Below are 19,700 nucleotides of genomic sequence, written 5' to 3'. Positions count from 1 at the left end.
ACACAGTAAATGTTCTGGTATTGTAGAAAACCTTAAAATCTTGCTTCAAAAATCAGTATGAAGTCTTAAAGGTCCTTAGGATATGGAAACAAGCTATAAGGAAAGAACTAGTAGTGCATGCATTTTGCTTGCAGTTTACATAGGAAAAGCATCCGTTAAGTGCTCATTAAACCATTTAGAGGTTTCTAAAAACATTTCCAACATCTCAGTTTGAGGAAAATACGCACAATTAAATAGAACACAGATTGTGGCATGTGGGAATCGGCACTAAGGGTGGTTTTTGGTTAGTGTCTGTATGCAGCCTCCTTTTTGTTTGTCTCATATAATATATGATGTGGTTTCATAGATGTCATATCTGTGTCTGAAGTTTATTCTTTCATAGAGGTTTTTTCCCATTAAAATCTGAAATTTGTATCCTGTTCTCGTTTAAGCTCTCTGAATTGCTTCTTTCTTGTGGTTTGCATTTCTGTCCCATTTATAAGCGTGTTAATCTGTTGTGTTACACTTGACTCGTGAAAACTTTTGTAGCAGTGTCTCAGCTTTTAATTATTCTCATTTTGATTTGACCTGCTTGCATTCAGAACAATTATTTTTCTGGGGGCTGGGTTTTTCTTTTTTTTGTGTGTGTGTGTGAGAATTTATATATATTCAAAGGCAAACAGTATGTATCAAGACATTTGTGTTGCTCTTAAAGCGATGTGACTTAGTTATTCCTTTTGTGTTTAACTTAGAAATAAATGCTACATTTAGTCACAAAGATAGAAGCTCAGAAAAGTTGTCTTGGAACAGTCTGATGCACACATTTCTCAGGGATTTTCCTTACATCTCTTTAACTTAATTTATCATTTAATTTGTCGAATATTATTGTCAAAATAAGGTTGTCTTTGGTAAAGGTTGCTGACTGGGGAAAAATAACACTGTGATAGGGTAGCACCTACAAAATAATTCACAGTATTATTTTTTCGGGTATCATGAGGTAAGAAATGTATGCCATTTTCATGTATAATCAAATGCCAGTGTTACTAGCTTATATATAGTTTTCCTTATAAAGTGGCCAATTTATTAATGTTCTGATGTCATTATCTATAATGACATTGCATGTAAAAAATTGTATATACCTTGTAGAATGTAGAAGTCTAGGATTTAGTTATCAGTTGAAGTTGAGTTGTTTTAGGGATTCACATGTTAAAGAATGTGTATCTAACTTATTTGAAAGATATAAAAGATGTGCTATATAACTCAATTTCAAAAACTTATGCGTGCTTTTGTTACCTTATGTCTAAATTTCATATTTTGGTTTGATCTTTTTTAACAGATGCAAAGCTATTGTGGATCATTTTGGACAAAGAATAAGTGCCAACTATTTTATTGTGGAAGATAGTTACCTTTCAGAGAGTGTGTGCACAGAGGTGTGTTACAGGTATGTAGCAAAACAATAAGCACAGTAAATTTCTTTAAGTAATAGTTTAGAAAGTACCATGCAAGTTAAACGTAAGAGATTGTCTCCTGCTTTATCTTTGCACTACGACTTAGTTCTGTTCATAGTTTTTCTCCTCTTCTATGTATATGAGGACATACTGTATAATTTCTATGTTTAGGTGTTCTTAAATTGTCCTCTAAATCATATTCCTTATAAAAAAATCCAATAACTCTAAGTGCATTAGGGATTTCATGTTTGTTAAAAAGTGTTTGGAAGGTGGAGGTACCTGTTGCAGTTCTTGCTTTAAATTTGTTCAGGTTTAGAACAGGACTGAAAGTCTTTGTTTTCTGTTTTTTGGTGTTCTTGAGAAAAGCATTGTATTTATACTGCCTTTGTGTTCAAGTTATTGCAGAGACGATATTAGCAGAACTGAAGTAGTAGGTGCAGTGCAGAAATAATCGTAGGCAATAGAGGATTAGAAACTTCAATGAATTAACTCCACCCTAGTGTATTTCCCCTTAATCCTACGTGCCCTATGCTGTTTGGGTCATAAAAAATCCTGTAACGGGCTGCTAAAAATTATTGATCAAATAAACAGAAGAGTTCTTTTAAAATCAGAAGGATATGCAGGCTGTTTTGTGTAACGGCACTGGTTCATTTATTCATCATCTGTTTTGGTCATTGAAAATACTGCAGCAATGTTCCAGATGTGGTCCTACTTCAGTAACAGGCAAAATATCCCACTAACAGTCATATTAATAAAGATTGTGTGTTTCAACAGCCTTCCCACAGTAGGTTGTCTAGATTGGTATTGCCAAAACTATGAACCCAAATTCCTATTTTTTACGTTTTTGTGAAATGCCATAATTCTTTTATTTGATTGTAGGCAGATCTCCAGAGCAGTGCTCATTACAGATCAGTCTGTACTAAACACAGATTCAGAGCAGCAGGTATGTATCGATTTTGTATCACTCTTCATGAACTGCATGTATTAATATTTAGTTGTTGGGAGGAATTCATTCATGCTTTTGTTTCTTCTTGACTCCAGCTTTGTAGTCAGCTCGCTCTGCTAATAATTAATCCATTAGTCTCTATAACAGGAACTTCATTTTATTTTGTTTTAGCTCAATGACTTGAGTTTCCCTGTTTGGTTGGCACTATGTTAATTAACAGAGTTTCTAAGCTGCTGTCTTGAAGATGGTTCATTTTGCTTGCTCTTTAATAAACTGTTAACCGTTATTTTGGGGGTTTTTTAACATTCACTTTTACTGTTCGAAGTTCTTAATGTACACTTTCAGATTCTTCTTTAAATGTTTCTGCTTCGTCAGTCTTCACAGACCTTAATTTGAAAGGATGTTAGTCTGTTAAGTGTTTCTTCTGTACGCTTCGTGTGTTCTGACAGGTTAAATAGGGTCTACAGAATAAAAACACGTATGACAGAGAAGTCGGTTCTTCCGAAGGCTTGCTACTAGCAGTCCTGCATAAAAGTACTCCAGTCATTCTCACCTCACAGTGCTCTGCTCAGTGGTCAAAAACGATTTTGCAGTCTCTTGCCAACAGAGTTTCTGAACTGTCATCCTTTTCGAAAGGGCTGTGGTACGAGGTTTTCCTTCTGTTCCTCTGCTGCAGACCTTCCTAACAGAGGTGCCCTTTCTGACTGTGGTAGAAATTCTTGGATGCTCAATTTGTGCAGGATTGATCGCACAAATTGTTACTAATAAACCAGAAAACAAAATTGTATAAATGTCTGCAGTTATGTTTCACCTTTACTCAGAATTGCGTTGGTTGGCTGATCCTCCATGTTACTCTGCTTTGACGTAAGTTGTTCTTTCTGCTTGATAGATTTCAATTTTGACAGTGCCTCCAGTGGATCTAGGAAAACCAGCAGTTTGCGTCATTGAATTGTGTTCCTCAACCATGACATGCATGAAGGACACTTGTAAGTACAGGGTATATCTGTTCTTAACTATATTTTTCCCTTTGACTCTGTCAACTCTGAAAAAAATGTAAAATATGTGCGTATCATTCCTCTGTTGCACAATGACCAGGCTGTTACCTGAGAAAACAACGTGTCCTGGGTTACTGCTGTCAGCGGGTGAGAGAAATAGTCCGTTGTCTTCGTTCAGGAGCAGCTGTGTGCTGTTCCATGGGGCTTAGGAATCGTGCTGCAGGATTCTGGTTGCGTTCTGTTGTTTAAAAAAAATTTGCATGTGATAATTATTTATTCAAAATCTTACTGTGATTTTCACAGTAATAAAGTATATTGTTCTCTGTTTCCAAACGGATCAAACATCAAATGTTCCTTTTAACACTTATGTGGCTAATAAGCTTGATAGATGTAGTTTTCTTAGTACTGGGACAATATTCTGTTTGCAATACAGTAATTATAAAATAGCACCAACAAAGAACTTTTTGTTATGAATCCTGTATTTTTTGAAGATTAAAAAAATATATTAGAATTCCACATTTTGTTTATTCTGCAAGATTGTTAAGACAACTGAAGATTTAGTAGGATGGCAGATAAGGTTAGTGGAGAGCTCTAGCAGACTATTTCTTCTCCACTGTAACTAGCTAAGATTGTGCAGTCTTCAAGTCAAAATATTGAGTTTTTTTTGAACTTAGAAATGTTTTCTGTGTAAAATTTTCTGCCAAGAATTTCTCTTGCCAGTATAATTAAAGGGCCAAAACCCACCCAAAGTATTTTCTCAGATCATTTCTGGAAAAACCTGTAAGCAAAAAGGTGGAATCTTAGTTAGCATGGATGCATGTGTTTTTATTTTTCCTTTCAGACTGCCTGTAGAATTTAAGAGAATTTTTATGTCCTAGGACTCTGTGGCCTTGTAAAAAATGCTACAGATATTTGTTTTCGTAAGGACAGGTTCTCAGTACAAGCATCAAGTATATTTCAGTATTGTTTCCAGCAGCAGATCTTCGAGCACATGTTCTTGTTTCTGCTGCAGTTTCTGCTTTTTTCTTAATCAGCCCAAACTGAACAATTAATAGGTAGCTTAACAGACATTTTTGCTGGCACAATGATATATTTTTCCTTTAGTAGATTAAAACAATATTCTAAAGCACGTGAATCTTACTGGAAGTTTGTCATGAGTTTGTTTTTTTGAAAATGGACTACCTGAGCTGAACTATTAAATTGAAGTACCTGAAGTACACAATATTTGGGGGCTTTTTATCTTCTGAAAGTTTTGGTGGAGGTGGGATTATGTCCCGTTACAAGATGTGAGGGAGGGCGTGCATCGTGATGTATTTGAGGTAAAGTTATAAGAATTCTTTTGAGGACTTTGTTATTGTTATCTACTGCATTAGATTCTTGAATTCTGAAAGTATCTGAGAGAGCACCTTTCTTGAAAGGACATCCCAATATTTCCATTAACAGTTTTCTCTGTACAGAGCTTTATGACTCCGTTGTCGGTATTTTATGTGAACTCAAATAGATGAGCAACAAAATGTTCTTACTGGGTATTTATTTTCCTTTCCAATATTTGTTTTTCTGAATTCTGTTAAATAGATTACCAGTTTGGGACACTCTGTGGAAGATAAATAGGATTAGAGGTTACCTGACCTAACGCTTTTTGGCAAAAAATAACAAACTGTAATAATAACCAGTCTGGTTTACTGTTACCTAGGCTTGAACCCAGTTCTTTGCAATGGAAGAAGAGTGAACTAAATGATTAAGTCATTCAAGGTTAAATAATAATTGAAAGAGATAAATCTGTAATTAGGAACTTCGTGCTATGAAACATATTGTCAAGATTTATCCTTTGAATAGCTGATTTACTTTATTTGAGGAGTCACAAAAGATATATAGCAGGAAGTGAAATCCATACGGCAGATTCACAAAATATATATATAGCAGGTGGACTTGGCAGTGTTAGGTTTACGGTTGAACTCGATGATCTTAGACGTCTTTTCCAACCTAAATGATTATATGGTTCTGAAGAAGGATGGATGTTCAAGTAGTTATGAATTATTAGTTTCATGAGAATTTCTGTGGTGCTGAAAAATTAAAGTTTCTGTTATTTACTTTTCTCCATAAATTCTTTTCATTTCCAAAGAGAAGATACTACATTCCTTAATGAAATTTGTCTTCATGTATTGAAATAATATAGTTGTATTTTAGGTATAGCTGAGTTCTATTATGGGACATATTTCATGATTTTTTTTTTTTTAAAGTTTTACATCATTATCTGTAAATGGGTTTTAACCTGACTGATTTCTCCTTCAAACAATTATTTAAGATAAGTATACAAATACATCTACTCTTTGATCACACCGCATAAATGACAGGCACATCATCTGTATTGCCAGTTGAGTGGAACCAAACTCCTTCACTTGCCCTAAAAATTGAGACTGTAATGATGAAATCATGAACTAAACTCATCGTTCTTCTTGCTGGAAGAATTACTTGAAGACAAATGTTGGCAACCACTGTAACTAATGCAGTTATACCTGAGTAAATCAAGTATAATCAAAATATATACTGATGACTGTGACTCATAGCCATAACCTTAAAGATAATAAAAAAGATTCTATAGAAAGTAAATGATGTGAACTTCAGCGATTTATAGCTGGGTTTTTTTGAGGAAAGAATAGATTGTATTAGAATGTTTGGGGTGGTAAACATCTAGTTCCGGTTACAGAAAGATTTTCATTATCATCACTTGTTTGCATTTACTTTTTTTAGTACATATTCCTTTTAGACAGAGGATTTGGTTTTGGTTAAATAAAAAAATTAATGTTTGAATATCATCTCTGTGTGTGCAATCTGAAAGAAGAGGAGCGTGAAGGGTTTCATTTCCCGTCCTCCGGGAGTCAGTGTCCAACTTTCTGTGACATAGCTGCAGCCAGGAAAGCTTTCAAGATATATACTTCTAAATAATGACACAAATACAGCCAGACTTCAGAGTAAAAAGAGAAAAATGTCATAGGGATTTAAAATAATGCCATAGCCATGCATTTCTGTTGAATTGATCAAAAATGTACAGTAACAACGAGAAAATGAATCAGTTTAAACTTTGTACAAAGGTATATTAAACTTCTTCATGGTTCTCTGACAAACACTTCTCTGCTGAGAAGTTTCCAGAGAACCATTCAGTAGCAAATGGGTCCGTTAAGGTGGTTTTATAAAAAGCTTTAAAATGAGGATTGAAATAGCTGAGTGAATGGATATAAAATCAGATGGTATAAAGCAGCGGAGTAGCTAGCTCTGTGTCTGAGGAGAGGCCAGTGGAACAGAAAAGAGGTCACGAGCTGCATCGAGTGATTATCTTCTCTAAGGAGTCAGCAGCTTCATTAGTTTGCAAAATAAAACACATAAAGGAGCAGTATGTTCCATGAAGAATCTGTTAGCAACTTCATATTCATGAAAACAATGCATGAGCAAGAAATGTAAATATCAAATTGCGTTATTCAGGCAAAATTGTGAATTTTCCCAAATACAAAATTGGATTTAGTTACATTGATTTGCCTGTGCTGTAAGGTGAATTTTGATTAATTATACAGTTCCACAAATGTGTTCTTGTGGTTCAAAATCTTTTCATGTCACCTTTTTCCAGGATGGTTTTGCTGCACTCTGTGATTTGTTTCTGATACGTACAGAGCACCCCTTGAAATCAAGCACTTGAAATCAGTGTCGCCAGTTACCGTAACTCCTCGCTGACCCACCCAGCCTGGTTTCACCCTTACCCAAACACAGAGCTGCTGTTTCTCTCTTCCTGTAAGAAGGTGGAGGAATAAAATGTTGTAGAGCTTTAATGTTCCGTTGTGCCAAGGCATTGCACGTGTCATAACTTAGATGGCAGAACAGTTCGCTGATAATTAGCAGTGCTCATCTTTCAGTTCCCTCTAGTTTGTCAGAACGTAGCGGTGTTCCCACTGTTCTCCGTTCTCCGTGTGGCTGGCGAGAAGTAGTTAACTGCCATCCCACTGGAGCTGTGACTCCAAACATGCATCTATTCACCTTATCTCCTATTTAGTGTTTAGTGCAATAAAAAAAAAATTGGAAGTCTTCCTCAAACTTTTTACTTCAGTGGTGATAGCTTCCTACTAACTCCTGTACAGCCAGACTTAAATTGCCTGTAGCCAAATTTACAAATTCCCGCTCAGTCCCAGTGTAGCTCTTAAGGAGGATGTTGAGGGAAGTCGTGCTATTTGCGGGTTTAGTGTGTTGTTGAACTATGGGACTGCCAACACCATGATGAGAATGTTCTTGGGGCTTCTAGAGGTCATTAATGGCAAATGTGAGGCGTTACCCAGATTCTTGCTGCTGCTTTTCCTGGCATCGGTAGACACCTATTCGCAGAATTATATTCTCTCTGAACTGGAGAGAGATAATTATGTCATGTATAAAGAAAATTTCTCTGTGTGGTGTATATGCACTGTATTGCCATAATATAGTACTTCTGTGGGTTAAAGGGAATGGTTTATATGAAGAGCAGTGATTTCTAGAAGCCTACTGTGCCTTTTAAAAATTGTGATACTGATATATCTGTGTGTTGGTGATTGTAATTAGTCTGTGTTCTCTTTTAACAGATTTAGTCCATTTAACCTGTCCATCAACTAAAACTGCTAGGGAAGATTTAGAGCCTGTTGTACAGAAGTTATTCAATCTAAATACAGAAGAAGGTAAAAATAAATAAATGAAATATTAAGAGATTGTCTTGCAAAAAATATATTTTACCCTTGTAACTAAAGTATCTGTTACTGAACAGTGGAATCTGTCATCAGAGTCAACATATGGTGAGCTGCTATTTAGATATCAGCATTTCAAAGGAATCTATTCTGAGAGTGAGATTGATGAGACAGATGTCAGGTTTTTTTGTATTTCATGATCTAATGTTCCAAGTCTTCATCAGCTGTGGTTTAACTTCAGTATATGAGGACTGTGGCTATAAGTGTGTAGGACCTTTTTAATTTTTAACACTTTTTCATGGAAACATATTTGCTCCTTAGCATGTCTTTCAGAGGTGCAGTAGTGAAATTAAATATTTGTGATCTATTTGTTTTTACACTATCCTGTTTTTAACGATTCCTGTCACTTGGGTGTCCCTAACAAAAGATCTCAAAACCTCACAAGTCAGTGATCTGCTTTACTCCTGCAGCTGCCAGATGTGCTCAGTGCTGTAAGCTTCTTGGCTTGCTTTTGCCTTCTCTTATTCGAACACCGATGCTCATCCTTTTGTGGTCTTCACATGCTTCCCTGGATGCGGTTTTTAGTTGAAATTCTCTGGATTCTGCTTTAAGCAGTAGAAGCATGTTACGCACTGCAGTGTTATCAGGCAGATACATTTCCAGTCATTTCCACTAGTGAACTGTTTGGCCCTGAATTCAAGGAAACCTTGCCAGCTACTTTCATGAACTTTGATCTTGAGGTGGACAGTTTCACAGTCCCAAAGGAAAGTAGCTGTTGACAAAGAAGTTGTTGCTGAGAAAGAAATTGCCCCTGAGATACTTTGAGCTAGTTCCACAGAAATCTTTGAAATTTAATCCTGAGATCTTGGATTTAATCACATTTTTGGTAGATGCTCGTAGAATAGGTATTGTGCACATAGGAGATGTTGCTGTGTTCTGACTCTGGCAAAGCATTTTAAAATACAGTGTGGTCATACTTAAAGACAGTAATTCATCGTTCTTCTATGAGAAAACAGTACTGAGCTGTCAGTGGAAGTGTTTGTGTTCATATATACACAAGTTAGTAAGATGTGGATGTATTTTATAATATTTATAATTGGTTTGCTTGTGATATTTGCTGTTGTGCTTCAACCTCATTAATTAACCTCATGAATTCAGGTAGAATTTTCTCCTGGCTTAAAAAAAAAACAACAAACACAAAAAAACCCCAAAAAATGAGTCTTTTATGTGGTAATCTTTGTTTTTCCTCTCAGGGCTCTGTAACCAAGAGCAGGGTTGAGTTCAGCTCTTCAAGTTTGTTTTTCTGTGTTCTTTTGCAGTTTTACATTTTTTTTCCCTCTACCTTTTAATGAAAAAGCAAGTATCTTACTATTTCAGTTACACAACAAAGTGCTTTTAATAGGGAGTAAAATATTAAATAATATGCATTTCCTTTCTTTTTTGCTTGTGGGAAAGGCAGTTATTTTGATGTCTCAAAGATGTAAATTTTTTACTAGGTTTGTAGCACAAGAGCCTTTACAAAACCATTATATAGAATACAGCTGGGGGTTGTAAACAGAAAACTGTAGTAGATTGGAGAGCTGCAAACACTTTTTGTGTTGATATTTGTTAAATCAAAGCCCGATAATTTCTAGCTTTTAATATTTAACATATATCTTAAATTTTCGAGACAATGCCATGTATTTCAAAGACTCAATTGGTGAAGAAAAGATTAGCTTGCAGTTCAGTGTCTTCTAATCATTTGAGGGGGGTTAGCATTAATCTTAATGTTTAAAGTGATCCAGTTTTGAAATGATATATTGTTTAGAACCTGACTGAAATTCTTCTGTAGAAACCCTGTGATCACAGGGGTCCTCAGGTGCACTGAGGCACTGAAAAGCTAGTTTTCACTGACACATAGGCCTTTTTATCATCAGGATGAGGTAGTGGTCGTATTTTAATTAAAATGTCAGAACAAATACTGTTGGAGTTATTGAAAATGAATCACCAGATAAAGTGAGCACTGGGCCATGGCAGGTCAAAGAGGCAAAGTCACCTGGAGAAGAGGACTCCATTCATTTTCCTGCCTAAATGAGGAAGAAGTAACTTTTATGAGCAGTGTGAACTTTTAAATATATTAAAGAGCATCTTGGCCTGTATTAAGGCTCAGCCTTTCACAGGCTGATGAATTTAATTTATATTTCAAACTGTTCAGTATGGTTAGCACCTATTTTTTTTTTAAGTATTTGACAGTTATAAAAAGATAGTGAAGGAATAGCATAGATTTATCTCTTTTTTTTCTAATTCAACTGCTTTAAAATACTGTTTTGAATGCCATTGTTACCTAGAAATTTCTTCCTTGGAAAGAAGTAAATCTCACAAGGTCTTTTACAAGCTTCATTTATTTTAGAGGAGGTAAAATACCAAAAAGGGGACAGCAAATATGCCAAACAAATAGTATCTATTAAGCTAAGAATCTCTGTTGTGTATTCCTCTGTTGAATTCTACACTGTTAAAAAGTGACCTTCATCTTCCCAGAGGTTTTTCTACCTGTGCATAGAGGGATTATATGAATGTGCAAAGTAACTGCAAGAAGGTACAGATGATGAACAAGCAAGACGTAGTGTATGATCATTTTGTATTCGTAATGAGTATTGTAGCACAGTACAAGTCTTCAGTAAGCGTAGATAAATATAAATTAATCATTTATTTTCATTTAGCCATAATTCCACAGTTTAGACATTCTACATAGTGCATATCGGACATCTCAAATAGAGTACTTCTGGGTTTTGGTAGTTCTTTATTTGCAGTTAATTGGGGGGAGTGGTGGTATTTGTGGATTTTTATTTAACATACCTTTTATTTAAACCATGAGCATCATTTAGTCTCCTTAGATTGGCTTGAAGACGCTCAACTTTAAAGCACACAAGGGTGTATTGTGAGAATGGTTCCCACACAAAGATGAAGTATTAAATGAGGGGGAAAAGGTATACAGCAAAAATATCTTTGCTTACGGAATACAGTAACTTCATGTTGGCACAACCCATGGAGGGCTTGTTCAAATTGTCGTATGCTCATGGAGTTTATCCAGAGTAAACTAGTTAACGTGAAGTGGAAAGGTGTTAAATGTAGACCAGGCTTCCTGGTAGTATGCTTTTAGGTGATAATTGGTTCTTATGTGGCATAGCATGTACAGGATGAGTTTACATACCAGTCGTAAAGGAAAAGTACGATGAAAGATAACCTTAGAAAAGAAAGGAAAGTAAAATTAATTGACTTTTTAAAGAAAAAAATTATTACGGTAATTCCATGTTAATAAATTGACTTTTAGTATGCTAGGTTATGTATTTCCCTTATTACACGTGAGCATTGATTACTGGAAACACTTTTTTTTTCTTTTCAGAGACTGAAAATGAAGAACTGGAAAAACCTAGAGTCCTCTGGGCAGTCTACTTCAACATGAGAGATTCTTCAGGAATCAACAGAAGTTCATATGATGGCTTACCCTCAAATGTTTATGTCTGTTCTGGACCAGACTCTGCTTTGGGCAGTGACTGTGCTGTCAAACAGGTTGGGCAGATCGTTTTTTTTTGGTTGCAGAACTTTGATTTTAAAGACCTAAGAAGGTCCAATACTGTCTGCTTCTGTTCTGGGTTATTCTGCTTTATGCTAGGTAATTAGTACGAATACAGCTATAAAGCTTCACAGATAGACATAGAAAAATCTTAATGAACAAAGTGAATGTCAGTGGGATTGAGAACGGAGGAAACTTGTGAAAATGTCCATTGGTATACGAACGCTAGGAGTAGCAGATAGTTAATCTGAGCAGGTAGAGGGAATCTGGAAGGTAGCAGCACCTGAAGATTATGATCTTGGTATAATGGTTACTTGCTCTAATACTGTGGAAAGGAAAAACTGTCAAATAATTCGGAAATACAGATGGCATGTCCCCAAAATACATAATCTTTCACCTGTAATGTTAAAGAGGAGGTGCAGTGGTAGAGAAGCAGCACAAATCAAATGTCAGAAAAGCCTGTCTGCAGTTCCAGGTGGAGGGATCATCAAAGGAGCATAGTACCTGCAGGACAGTCACGAACCTAAAACCCACTGGTAAAAAAACCCAGCATAACTACTGATCTGATACGTTAAGCTATCTGTCTCAGTTTACCTTCTCTTTGTCTTGGTACCACTGTATTACAAAATTACGGTGTAGTTGTGTCTCTGAAGGAATTGAGGTGAATGTTATTGTACTCATGACCTTGAGATAGTATTTGGCACCAAATCACATTCAGTTCTGATTTTTAGTTCTTGGTATTTGGGTGCCTACATATCTAGTTGCTGCTAACTAGAATCCTGAACTGAGAACCACTTGCAGCTTGCCTAGTGGTAAGCATAACATACCAGTGTGGAATTGAAGACAAACTGCCAGTGCTTGGAAATTGGAGGTGAAGAGTGAAAGCTCCCGAAACAAAAGAGAGATGGTGAAATAGCCACCTTCTGTGCTGGCAGTAGGTAGAATATGCAGGGACACCACAACTTCAAGGATAAGTACGTAGAAAATCACGAAGAACTTCATGTCATACCTCTCATTGTGCCTTCCCCACTACTACTGAGCAGAAGACAACAAGGTCATGTGAATATGTAGATTAGGACTTGTTCAACAAAAGACTACTACGGGAATGCTTCTCCTTTGCTGTGCGTTCAGAGATCCACCTTGATGAGGAAGGTATAAATCCTTAGGCAGATCTACCACAGCAGTCACTGTGGTGTCAGGGTGCTTTCAGAGCTAATGTGAGAACACTTTTCCATCTTTGTAGGATTAACTGGCACTACTAATTTTTAAAGCTGTTTTTTTAATGGCTGTGTTCAGAGAAAGTGCATGCCGTCTTCTAGCCAGTTGCAGGGCTTTTTATGACTAAGTCGTAAACCTCTTAAAATAAGATTTTAAAATGGAAAGGCTGACATAGCCTGAACTGTAGGGTCAGAACAGTATAATTAAGGGCTAATAGTACCCTTCATTTTGCTTTACAAGGCAATAATTTGCCTCCCAAGAGGATGAAGAATTGTAAAGACAAAAAATAATGCAAGACAATTGTTATGGTAGCAGTTTTAAATTGTAAATGAGTTCTTTTCTAAATGAGATCTTTTTTAAATGTTATTTAAAACCATGCAAGTTAAAAGCTGTTTAAATACACTTAAAACCCAGGCTATTTCTAATTCTGATAGCCGCCTTTTCTAGCTTTCAGCTTTGTCTTGCTTTAAAAGCTCTTTTTTTTTACCAATGAGTAATGGTATTATAGATCAAGCTGTGTTTAAATATTCTAGGTGCTGCGGTTAGCCTTTGTGTTAAATCTGTTGACCAGCAGTGAGATAGATGTTAGACAGGCAGCACTCGGAGGAGAAACAATCAAGAGCCCAAAACACTGCCTTGCAGAAAGAGGAGGTAGAAGCTGCATTTTTTTTTAACGTTTTTTAAATCTTGAAACAAATTGTCACTACTTAGAGTGAAAAATATTTTAGTGTAAATGTGTTTATAATTAAAAGTCATAAAGGAAGATAAAACTGAGGACCGCATGTGAGAAGGAAGTGAAGAATAGGCTGAAGAGAAAGCAGAACTCATGGTTAGAATACACCCTTCCTTCCCAAGCGGAGGAGGGAAATACGTGTAAGTTGTGTGCCTTCTGCCCCCCTTTCATCTTCCCAGCAATGGGATGGAAATACTGAAACATGCAATATTTACAAACTCATGGATCAGAACACTTCAAAAACAAACAAAAAACTACTCTGTGTGTTAGTCTTGGAGATAGCTTGGAAAATTGAGTGTAATTTCTCTAATCAGTTCAGTGTTCACTGTTTTAATGACACTTGCCATGAATTATGTTTTCATTACAATTAGTAGTAGTAACTTCTCTATGTCATGCTGTTTGGTTCTGTTGATGATACATTATTTAGAAGGTGAGACACTACAACTTTTACAGATGATTATCCGTCTACAGCTCAGTATACAGATCACTTCATGCTTGTTTTATTTTAATTTAGTGTTAAATTCCTAGTATAATATTGAATTATTTCTGATGCCTGCATTTACTTGCCCTGAGGATAGGCTAAATGGAATGTAAAGTGCCATTTATGATTCCTTCCAATTCTGTATATATGGATCAAGTAAAGCAGCTGGCTTCCCGTTTCCTATTTTTTTGCTGCTACAACCATAGCATTACCATGTTCTGAAGTAGTATGTTCCCTGAAGTATTTCAGATTCCTGAGGCATCTTTGTGTTCATAAGAGGAAGCACTAAAATTGTCAGGCCAGTATTTGTCCTTTAACCTGTTTACATTTTTTTCTATATCCGGAAGGATTTCGGAGTTATTCAAGCGTGTCATATTTCAAACTACTGTTAGTTGGGTAGCATTCTCTGTAAAAAGTTGCTGTAAGAGCCCGTACGGCTTGTCTACCTGCCAGCAGGGTGGGTAGCTGCGAGACAGTAAAGCAGTAACAAAAAATAGTTTTATTCAACTTCAAACAGTTACTAAATTAGAGTATTTGTGCAAGTGCTTTACATGCTTATGTCTTAATGCTTAATTCAGACACACACGCTTGAAGGCTGGTACGCTCAACTAGCAAATATTGAAGGAACTATTTACTACCTTCATTAGTTACAATAAGTATCAAAGTGTTATAATGAAGGAGCTGTTAAATTATTATTGGTTATTCTGCATGACTTCAGCTGGATAAGGTTAACTTAAAAAATTGGTAGACCTGAAAGCAATCTATACCATTAAATTGTTCAATTATAATCAATGTCATCATGTCCTGCATAACATACCGAGAATTTCTTTCCATGTTCAACCTCGTAATTATTTGACTATTTTTGGAATGGATATTTGCTGACTAATTGGAGACTGAAGAATTTTTGAGAACTGCATAAGAAATGTTTGTCTGCTCTGGTTTACCATATATTTAGTGCAAAACGACACATTTCTTCAATGTTCTATTAAATATAATAGTTTAACTATATTTTTGGAGTTTCAAGGACAAGCACGGACTTGAAATAATAAATCTTTCTTTTTGTAAACCTTTTGTAGGATATTTGTACTTTCTGGACTTCCTAGGCAAGGCTTTCAAATTACAAAACCATGTTTTTGAAGTAGAGAATAGATTTTTTTTGTATATTTTTTCATATACTAATATAAATAGCTTTAAACAGTTTGAAATGGATATGGAAGAGTGAAATTTGGGAAGCAGAATGAAAAATTAAATTGAACTGAGGGTAGACAGGGTCGTTTAAGCAGTTAATAAAGGAGTCCTGCATCCACGTGCTGGTGATAGAAATCCACTGCTGGTGGGCAGTGAAGTTTATCACAGAAAGCTGTTTGGTACATGCTCAATGATGTATTAATCTGAAAACAATTCCCTCTTGTCCAGGAATCCACATCATGTAATCAGCCTTTGCAGTTGGCATTAACTGACCCTACTGTCAGCTTTTGCGGTGCAGTGTCTGGTAGCAGGACGAATATAAAGATGAAATGCATTCTTCCCTGTGTGGGAGCTCTCATCACGGGTCGTCTTTAGGGCACAGTTTACTGCGCAGACAAAATCAAGAGGCAGTATTCCTTTGCCTTTTTAGAAACCCAAAACATAACTGTGATCCGCATCAGTTGTCTCCGTTTTCATTAGAAGCTTGAGGAGTTGGAAAAGAAAACCTTTCCGCAAAAGTGAAGTTCATGTTGCTTCAGTAAAAAAAAGTTCCTGAGTGTCTCTAGCTTTTTTTTTTTTAAGATACGCTTATAAATAAGTTATTTGCACCAGAACATGTGAAACTATTTAACATTAGTGAGCAAAGCTCCCTGCATTCTTGTGTTTTTCAAAGGATTTTTGGCCTGCTTTGTTTTTGTAAAATGTTTGGGTCTCGAGAATTTTAATACCTTCTTATTTTGATTCTTTCTCCTACATTTTGTTGTTGTATTCTGTATGTTATAATAACAACTGCCCTGATGTTATGAAGAACATGTTTCTTTGTTAACAACTTTCATTACAGTGGGCAAAAAATTGACTTTTTGTGTGTGCTTAATTTCCAAGCTTTGGTGGCGTGAAGAGTAAGTGGCACTGTAAATTAAATCCTTGAGCTACATCTTCTTAGTAACTGGTGTTTTAGCTAAATAAAAGTTGCTTATACAGTTCTTTTCAGAAAGGCAAAATTTGTGCCCATACGTGTAGGCACATAATACATTGAAATGACAGACATGTTTTTTTGCATAAATTGTGAAAGTGTTGTACACAACTATGCATATGTAAATATATGCATATGAAAACAGAAATGGATTTTTTGTAATTTTTAAATTTAAGAAGGAAACTCATACAGATATGATGTAGGTTGTACATATTAACGATTTCCTCATTTTGCTTGTTATGGGAAATGGATTCTTCTCTCTGGAAAGAGGCAAGATCTTTCCCATGCATTGCAGTTGACTGCAGCTAGGGATATTTTTATAGTGGAAAAGATCATTTTGCTTGCAAAAAATCATCTTTGTTGTTCTCAATACAATGTAGAATGACCAGCATTTTTTAAAAAGCCCTGTGCTGTGACTATCCTCTTAGAACAATGTAAAAAGATAGATTGCTTTTTCTTTTTCAAGGACTGCAAGAAGCAATGGATTTCCCATGTGTTTACAATACTGTCAAAGTATTAAATCACTATTGATTTCAAAGAACAGAGGTTAATCTTAAATATCTGTAAAATATTGCTGCAAGGTATTACATTTCATGGTTAAGTTTATTTTATGCTCTTTTTTTTAATAGGCTGAGGCTATTTTCCAAGAAATGTTTCCTACAGAGGAATTTTGCCCACCACCACCGAATCCAGAAGATATTATATATGATGAAGATGAGGTTGCGCCAGAAGAGTCTGGATTCAGTAATTCACCAGAGACAAAACCTGAATCCTCAGCTGAGGAAAGCAGTAGCGGAGCTAGTACTGCTGCTAAGAAGGCAGATGATGAAGAATGAATTAGCACTGTTCTCTTAGTAGAAGAGGTGGTTGACCCAAACTAAAATGTAAGGGAGGAAGGGTAAGAAAAAGAGGTTTAAAAAACCTATAGCCGTATTATTTGCAGTTGCCTTACTTTCCTTAGCTTCAATAATCTTTCTTCGTCAAATAGTTCCGTTGATAGCTGAGACATTTCTAAGTAGTCAATGGTCCCCCAGATCCAGGGGTGTTTGTAGCCAAACAAAAACCGTAGAACAAAGCCATCTGAATTTAAAATGCTAAAATAGGATTCATAATTTGTTGGGAGAATTTGGTTTTGGTTTACATCTTGGAAGAAATCCTCCATCTTTTACACAGGCAGCAAGTCAAAACTAATCAGAAGAAAAAATGTGCAAGTCAGAAAATAATCTTCTGATACAACGTATCAAAGTTCAACTAAAAATCATTGGATCTGTGCTAATTAAACAGTTAAAGGTGAGCGTCACAGTCTGTCCTTCGGAGTGGTTTTGTGACTGGAACTTAAAGGCAATAATATTGACAGTTCTGGAGTGGCTTTAGAATACGTAATAGATGTAATTTTATTTGTATAATGAAAAATTTCTTGTATGGTTTTGAAACTGATGCCACAATTTAGAAACAAATATAATCCAATAGGTGTTCCTCACATGAAACTATTTTACATTCAGATTTTTTTTATAAGATCTGACAGAGCACGCATTTTCACTAGTGACTTAATTTACTGTAGTCAGGAAGATAGCACAATTTAAACCTAGATTTCCCAAGAAAATTTAAGATCATAAATGGAGCGCACCTGTTGTTAGTTTCCCTGGATTTGTTCCAGTGTTTGGGCCTTTAATAAGCCAGTAGTTAATTTTGTGAGGTGTGTATCTGAGAAGTTTAGATGATCGTTAACTGAGGTTTTTTGGGGTGTGTGAAGGATCAACTGATAGTTCCAAAGGTTTGTATTGATCCCGGTTAACAGGATTAAAATTAGTGTGATAGCTGTAAATTATGTGTTTTGTAATGATAAATCATAAAGCATTTATACAATAAAATTTATTGAAGTATTTATAAGCCTAGTTTGTATGAAAAATTACCAAATGAGAAAGTTGTTGTAAATGATCGTGATAAACTTGCACTTCCTCTGAGCAATGCTTTAAATTAGATATTCAGATGATGAGAAATATTTAGCATTTAATCAAAGATTTACCTTAAACTGTGTACCCGATGGATCAGTAGTCTATCTAAATACAGAGAGCGGTGAATTTTGATGATTTGGGGTTTAAACTTCTACATGAACTGAGGTATAGTTCTAGCAGTGCTTAAATAGTGTACGTAAATAAAAGATGCCATTGAATAATGAATATTCAGCACTGTCTGGACTTGACACATCCGGGCTTTTGTACAGTTTCGTGGTGCACGTGCCTGCCTTTAAAATGGCTTTGTGCCATAAAGGTTAATTTATTTATTTTTTTACAGCAGAACTGATGCCGTTAACTTCACTTTGTCTTGCATCATAATAAGTTGTCCAATTTGCATTTCAAAACCCAGTTTGTTAGTGTTTATGTTCTTTGTTTATTGGATAGGTATCATTGTGTGTGTAATCCCAAAGTCCTCAGAAAAATACGTGGTTGGAATGTTTCCAATGTTAAAGGACAGTTATCTCTGGATGCTTGTGATCGAGCAGTTATTTATATATAGTAATAAGCAGACTGCCTCCTCATTTAGCTGTAATTTTTATGTGTATTGGAAAGCATGAGTATGTGGTAATTGTATTTAACATCTACAGATCTGTAAAATAACTGAGTGGAGGACCTAGTCCCTGTTTATCTTCCAGTAATAGGGATCATAGTTGAATTTTTCATCTTCTATGTTTACAAGGAAATTGTTTGATGAAAATTAAAGGTTTGCTTGCAAGTGCATTTTTCTGTGTTTTCTTTCAGTTACACAAGAAAAGCAGTTCATTTGTTAGCAGAGGTTTCGTGATAATTCTGTTGTCTACTTTCGTCATGTTGACGTCTGTAATAAAAGTGAAGTTTACGTGTGTGACAGTATGTTTACAGAAGTTAGCAATATCTAAAGCAGCATCTTAGCGCTTCGTGTCCATGGGAAGCAAAGTTTGGAAATATTACAAATTTTATTTTAGATGAGAGACAATAATCTACAAGTTGTAGGCTATGACTTTACACTACATTGATTGCTTAAAAACAGTTTTCATGTCTCGTTCGTGTGGTGAATGGAAACATAAAATGTTTTTCCTATGGTACTTGAGTACCCAATAGCTCACTTGCAGTAGCAGTAGATAAGTCTGTTGATCTTTGTATTTTACAGAAATCGTGCGCTGAACTGCATTTTGTTCTTGCTTTAAATGATTTAAGCATACAAAGTGAGGGTTAGGCTTATCTGAAGTAGTTTTAAAGGCTTGTCATACAGGATGTATTCAAAAGATAACATGACTTTTTAAAAACTGGCAATTTATCTGTAGGATTATTAATAAATCAAGTTAAAGAAAGATAAGGTTAATTGAATTTTTAAACAAGTAGCTGTATTATCCTTCAAGCACCTTGGAGCTCATACAATATTCACACCTTTTTTTCTGAGGAGTGCTTTGATATGTTTGAATTCCTTTTTTAATGAGTACTTTCTTTTTAACTTGGTTAATTGGATTAACTC

At 35.6% G+C, this 19,700-nt stretch overlaps 1 protein-coding gene across 1 annotated transcript in view; it reads left to right on the top strand.

Annotated features, from left to right (window-relative positions):
• Nucleotides 1–19,264, top strand: part of CHM (CHM Rab escort protein) — a 74,731-nt gene extending 55,467 nt beyond the window's left edge. The window contains exons 10-15 of the mRNA XM_075435667.1: nt 1,316–1,420; nt 2,307–2,370; nt 3,263–3,359; nt 7,967–8,059; nt 11,448–11,614; nt 16,841–19,264. Of these exons, the coding sequence (XP_075291782.1) occupies nt 1,316–1,420; nt 2,307–2,370; nt 3,263–3,359; nt 7,967–8,059; nt 11,448–11,614; nt 16,841–17,047 (733 nt within the window). The 3' untranslated portion in view covers nt 17,048–19,264. The remainder of the gene's footprint in view (nt 1–1,315; nt 1,421–2,306; nt 2,371–3,262; nt 3,360–7,966; nt 8,060–11,447; nt 11,615–16,840) is intronic.
• The last annotated feature ends 436 nt before the right edge of the window (nt 19,265–19,700 follow it).

The sequence above is a fragment of the Opisthocomus hoazin genome, chromosome 14 (assembly GCF_030867145.1).
Source record: "Opisthocomus hoazin isolate bOpiHoa1 chromosome 14, bOpiHoa1.hap1, whole genome shotgun sequence".
NCBI lineage: Eukaryota > Metazoa > Chordata > Aves > Opisthocomiformes > Opisthocomidae > Opisthocomus > Opisthocomus hoazin.
This window is presented reverse-complemented; position numbering and strand designations above follow the sequence as displayed.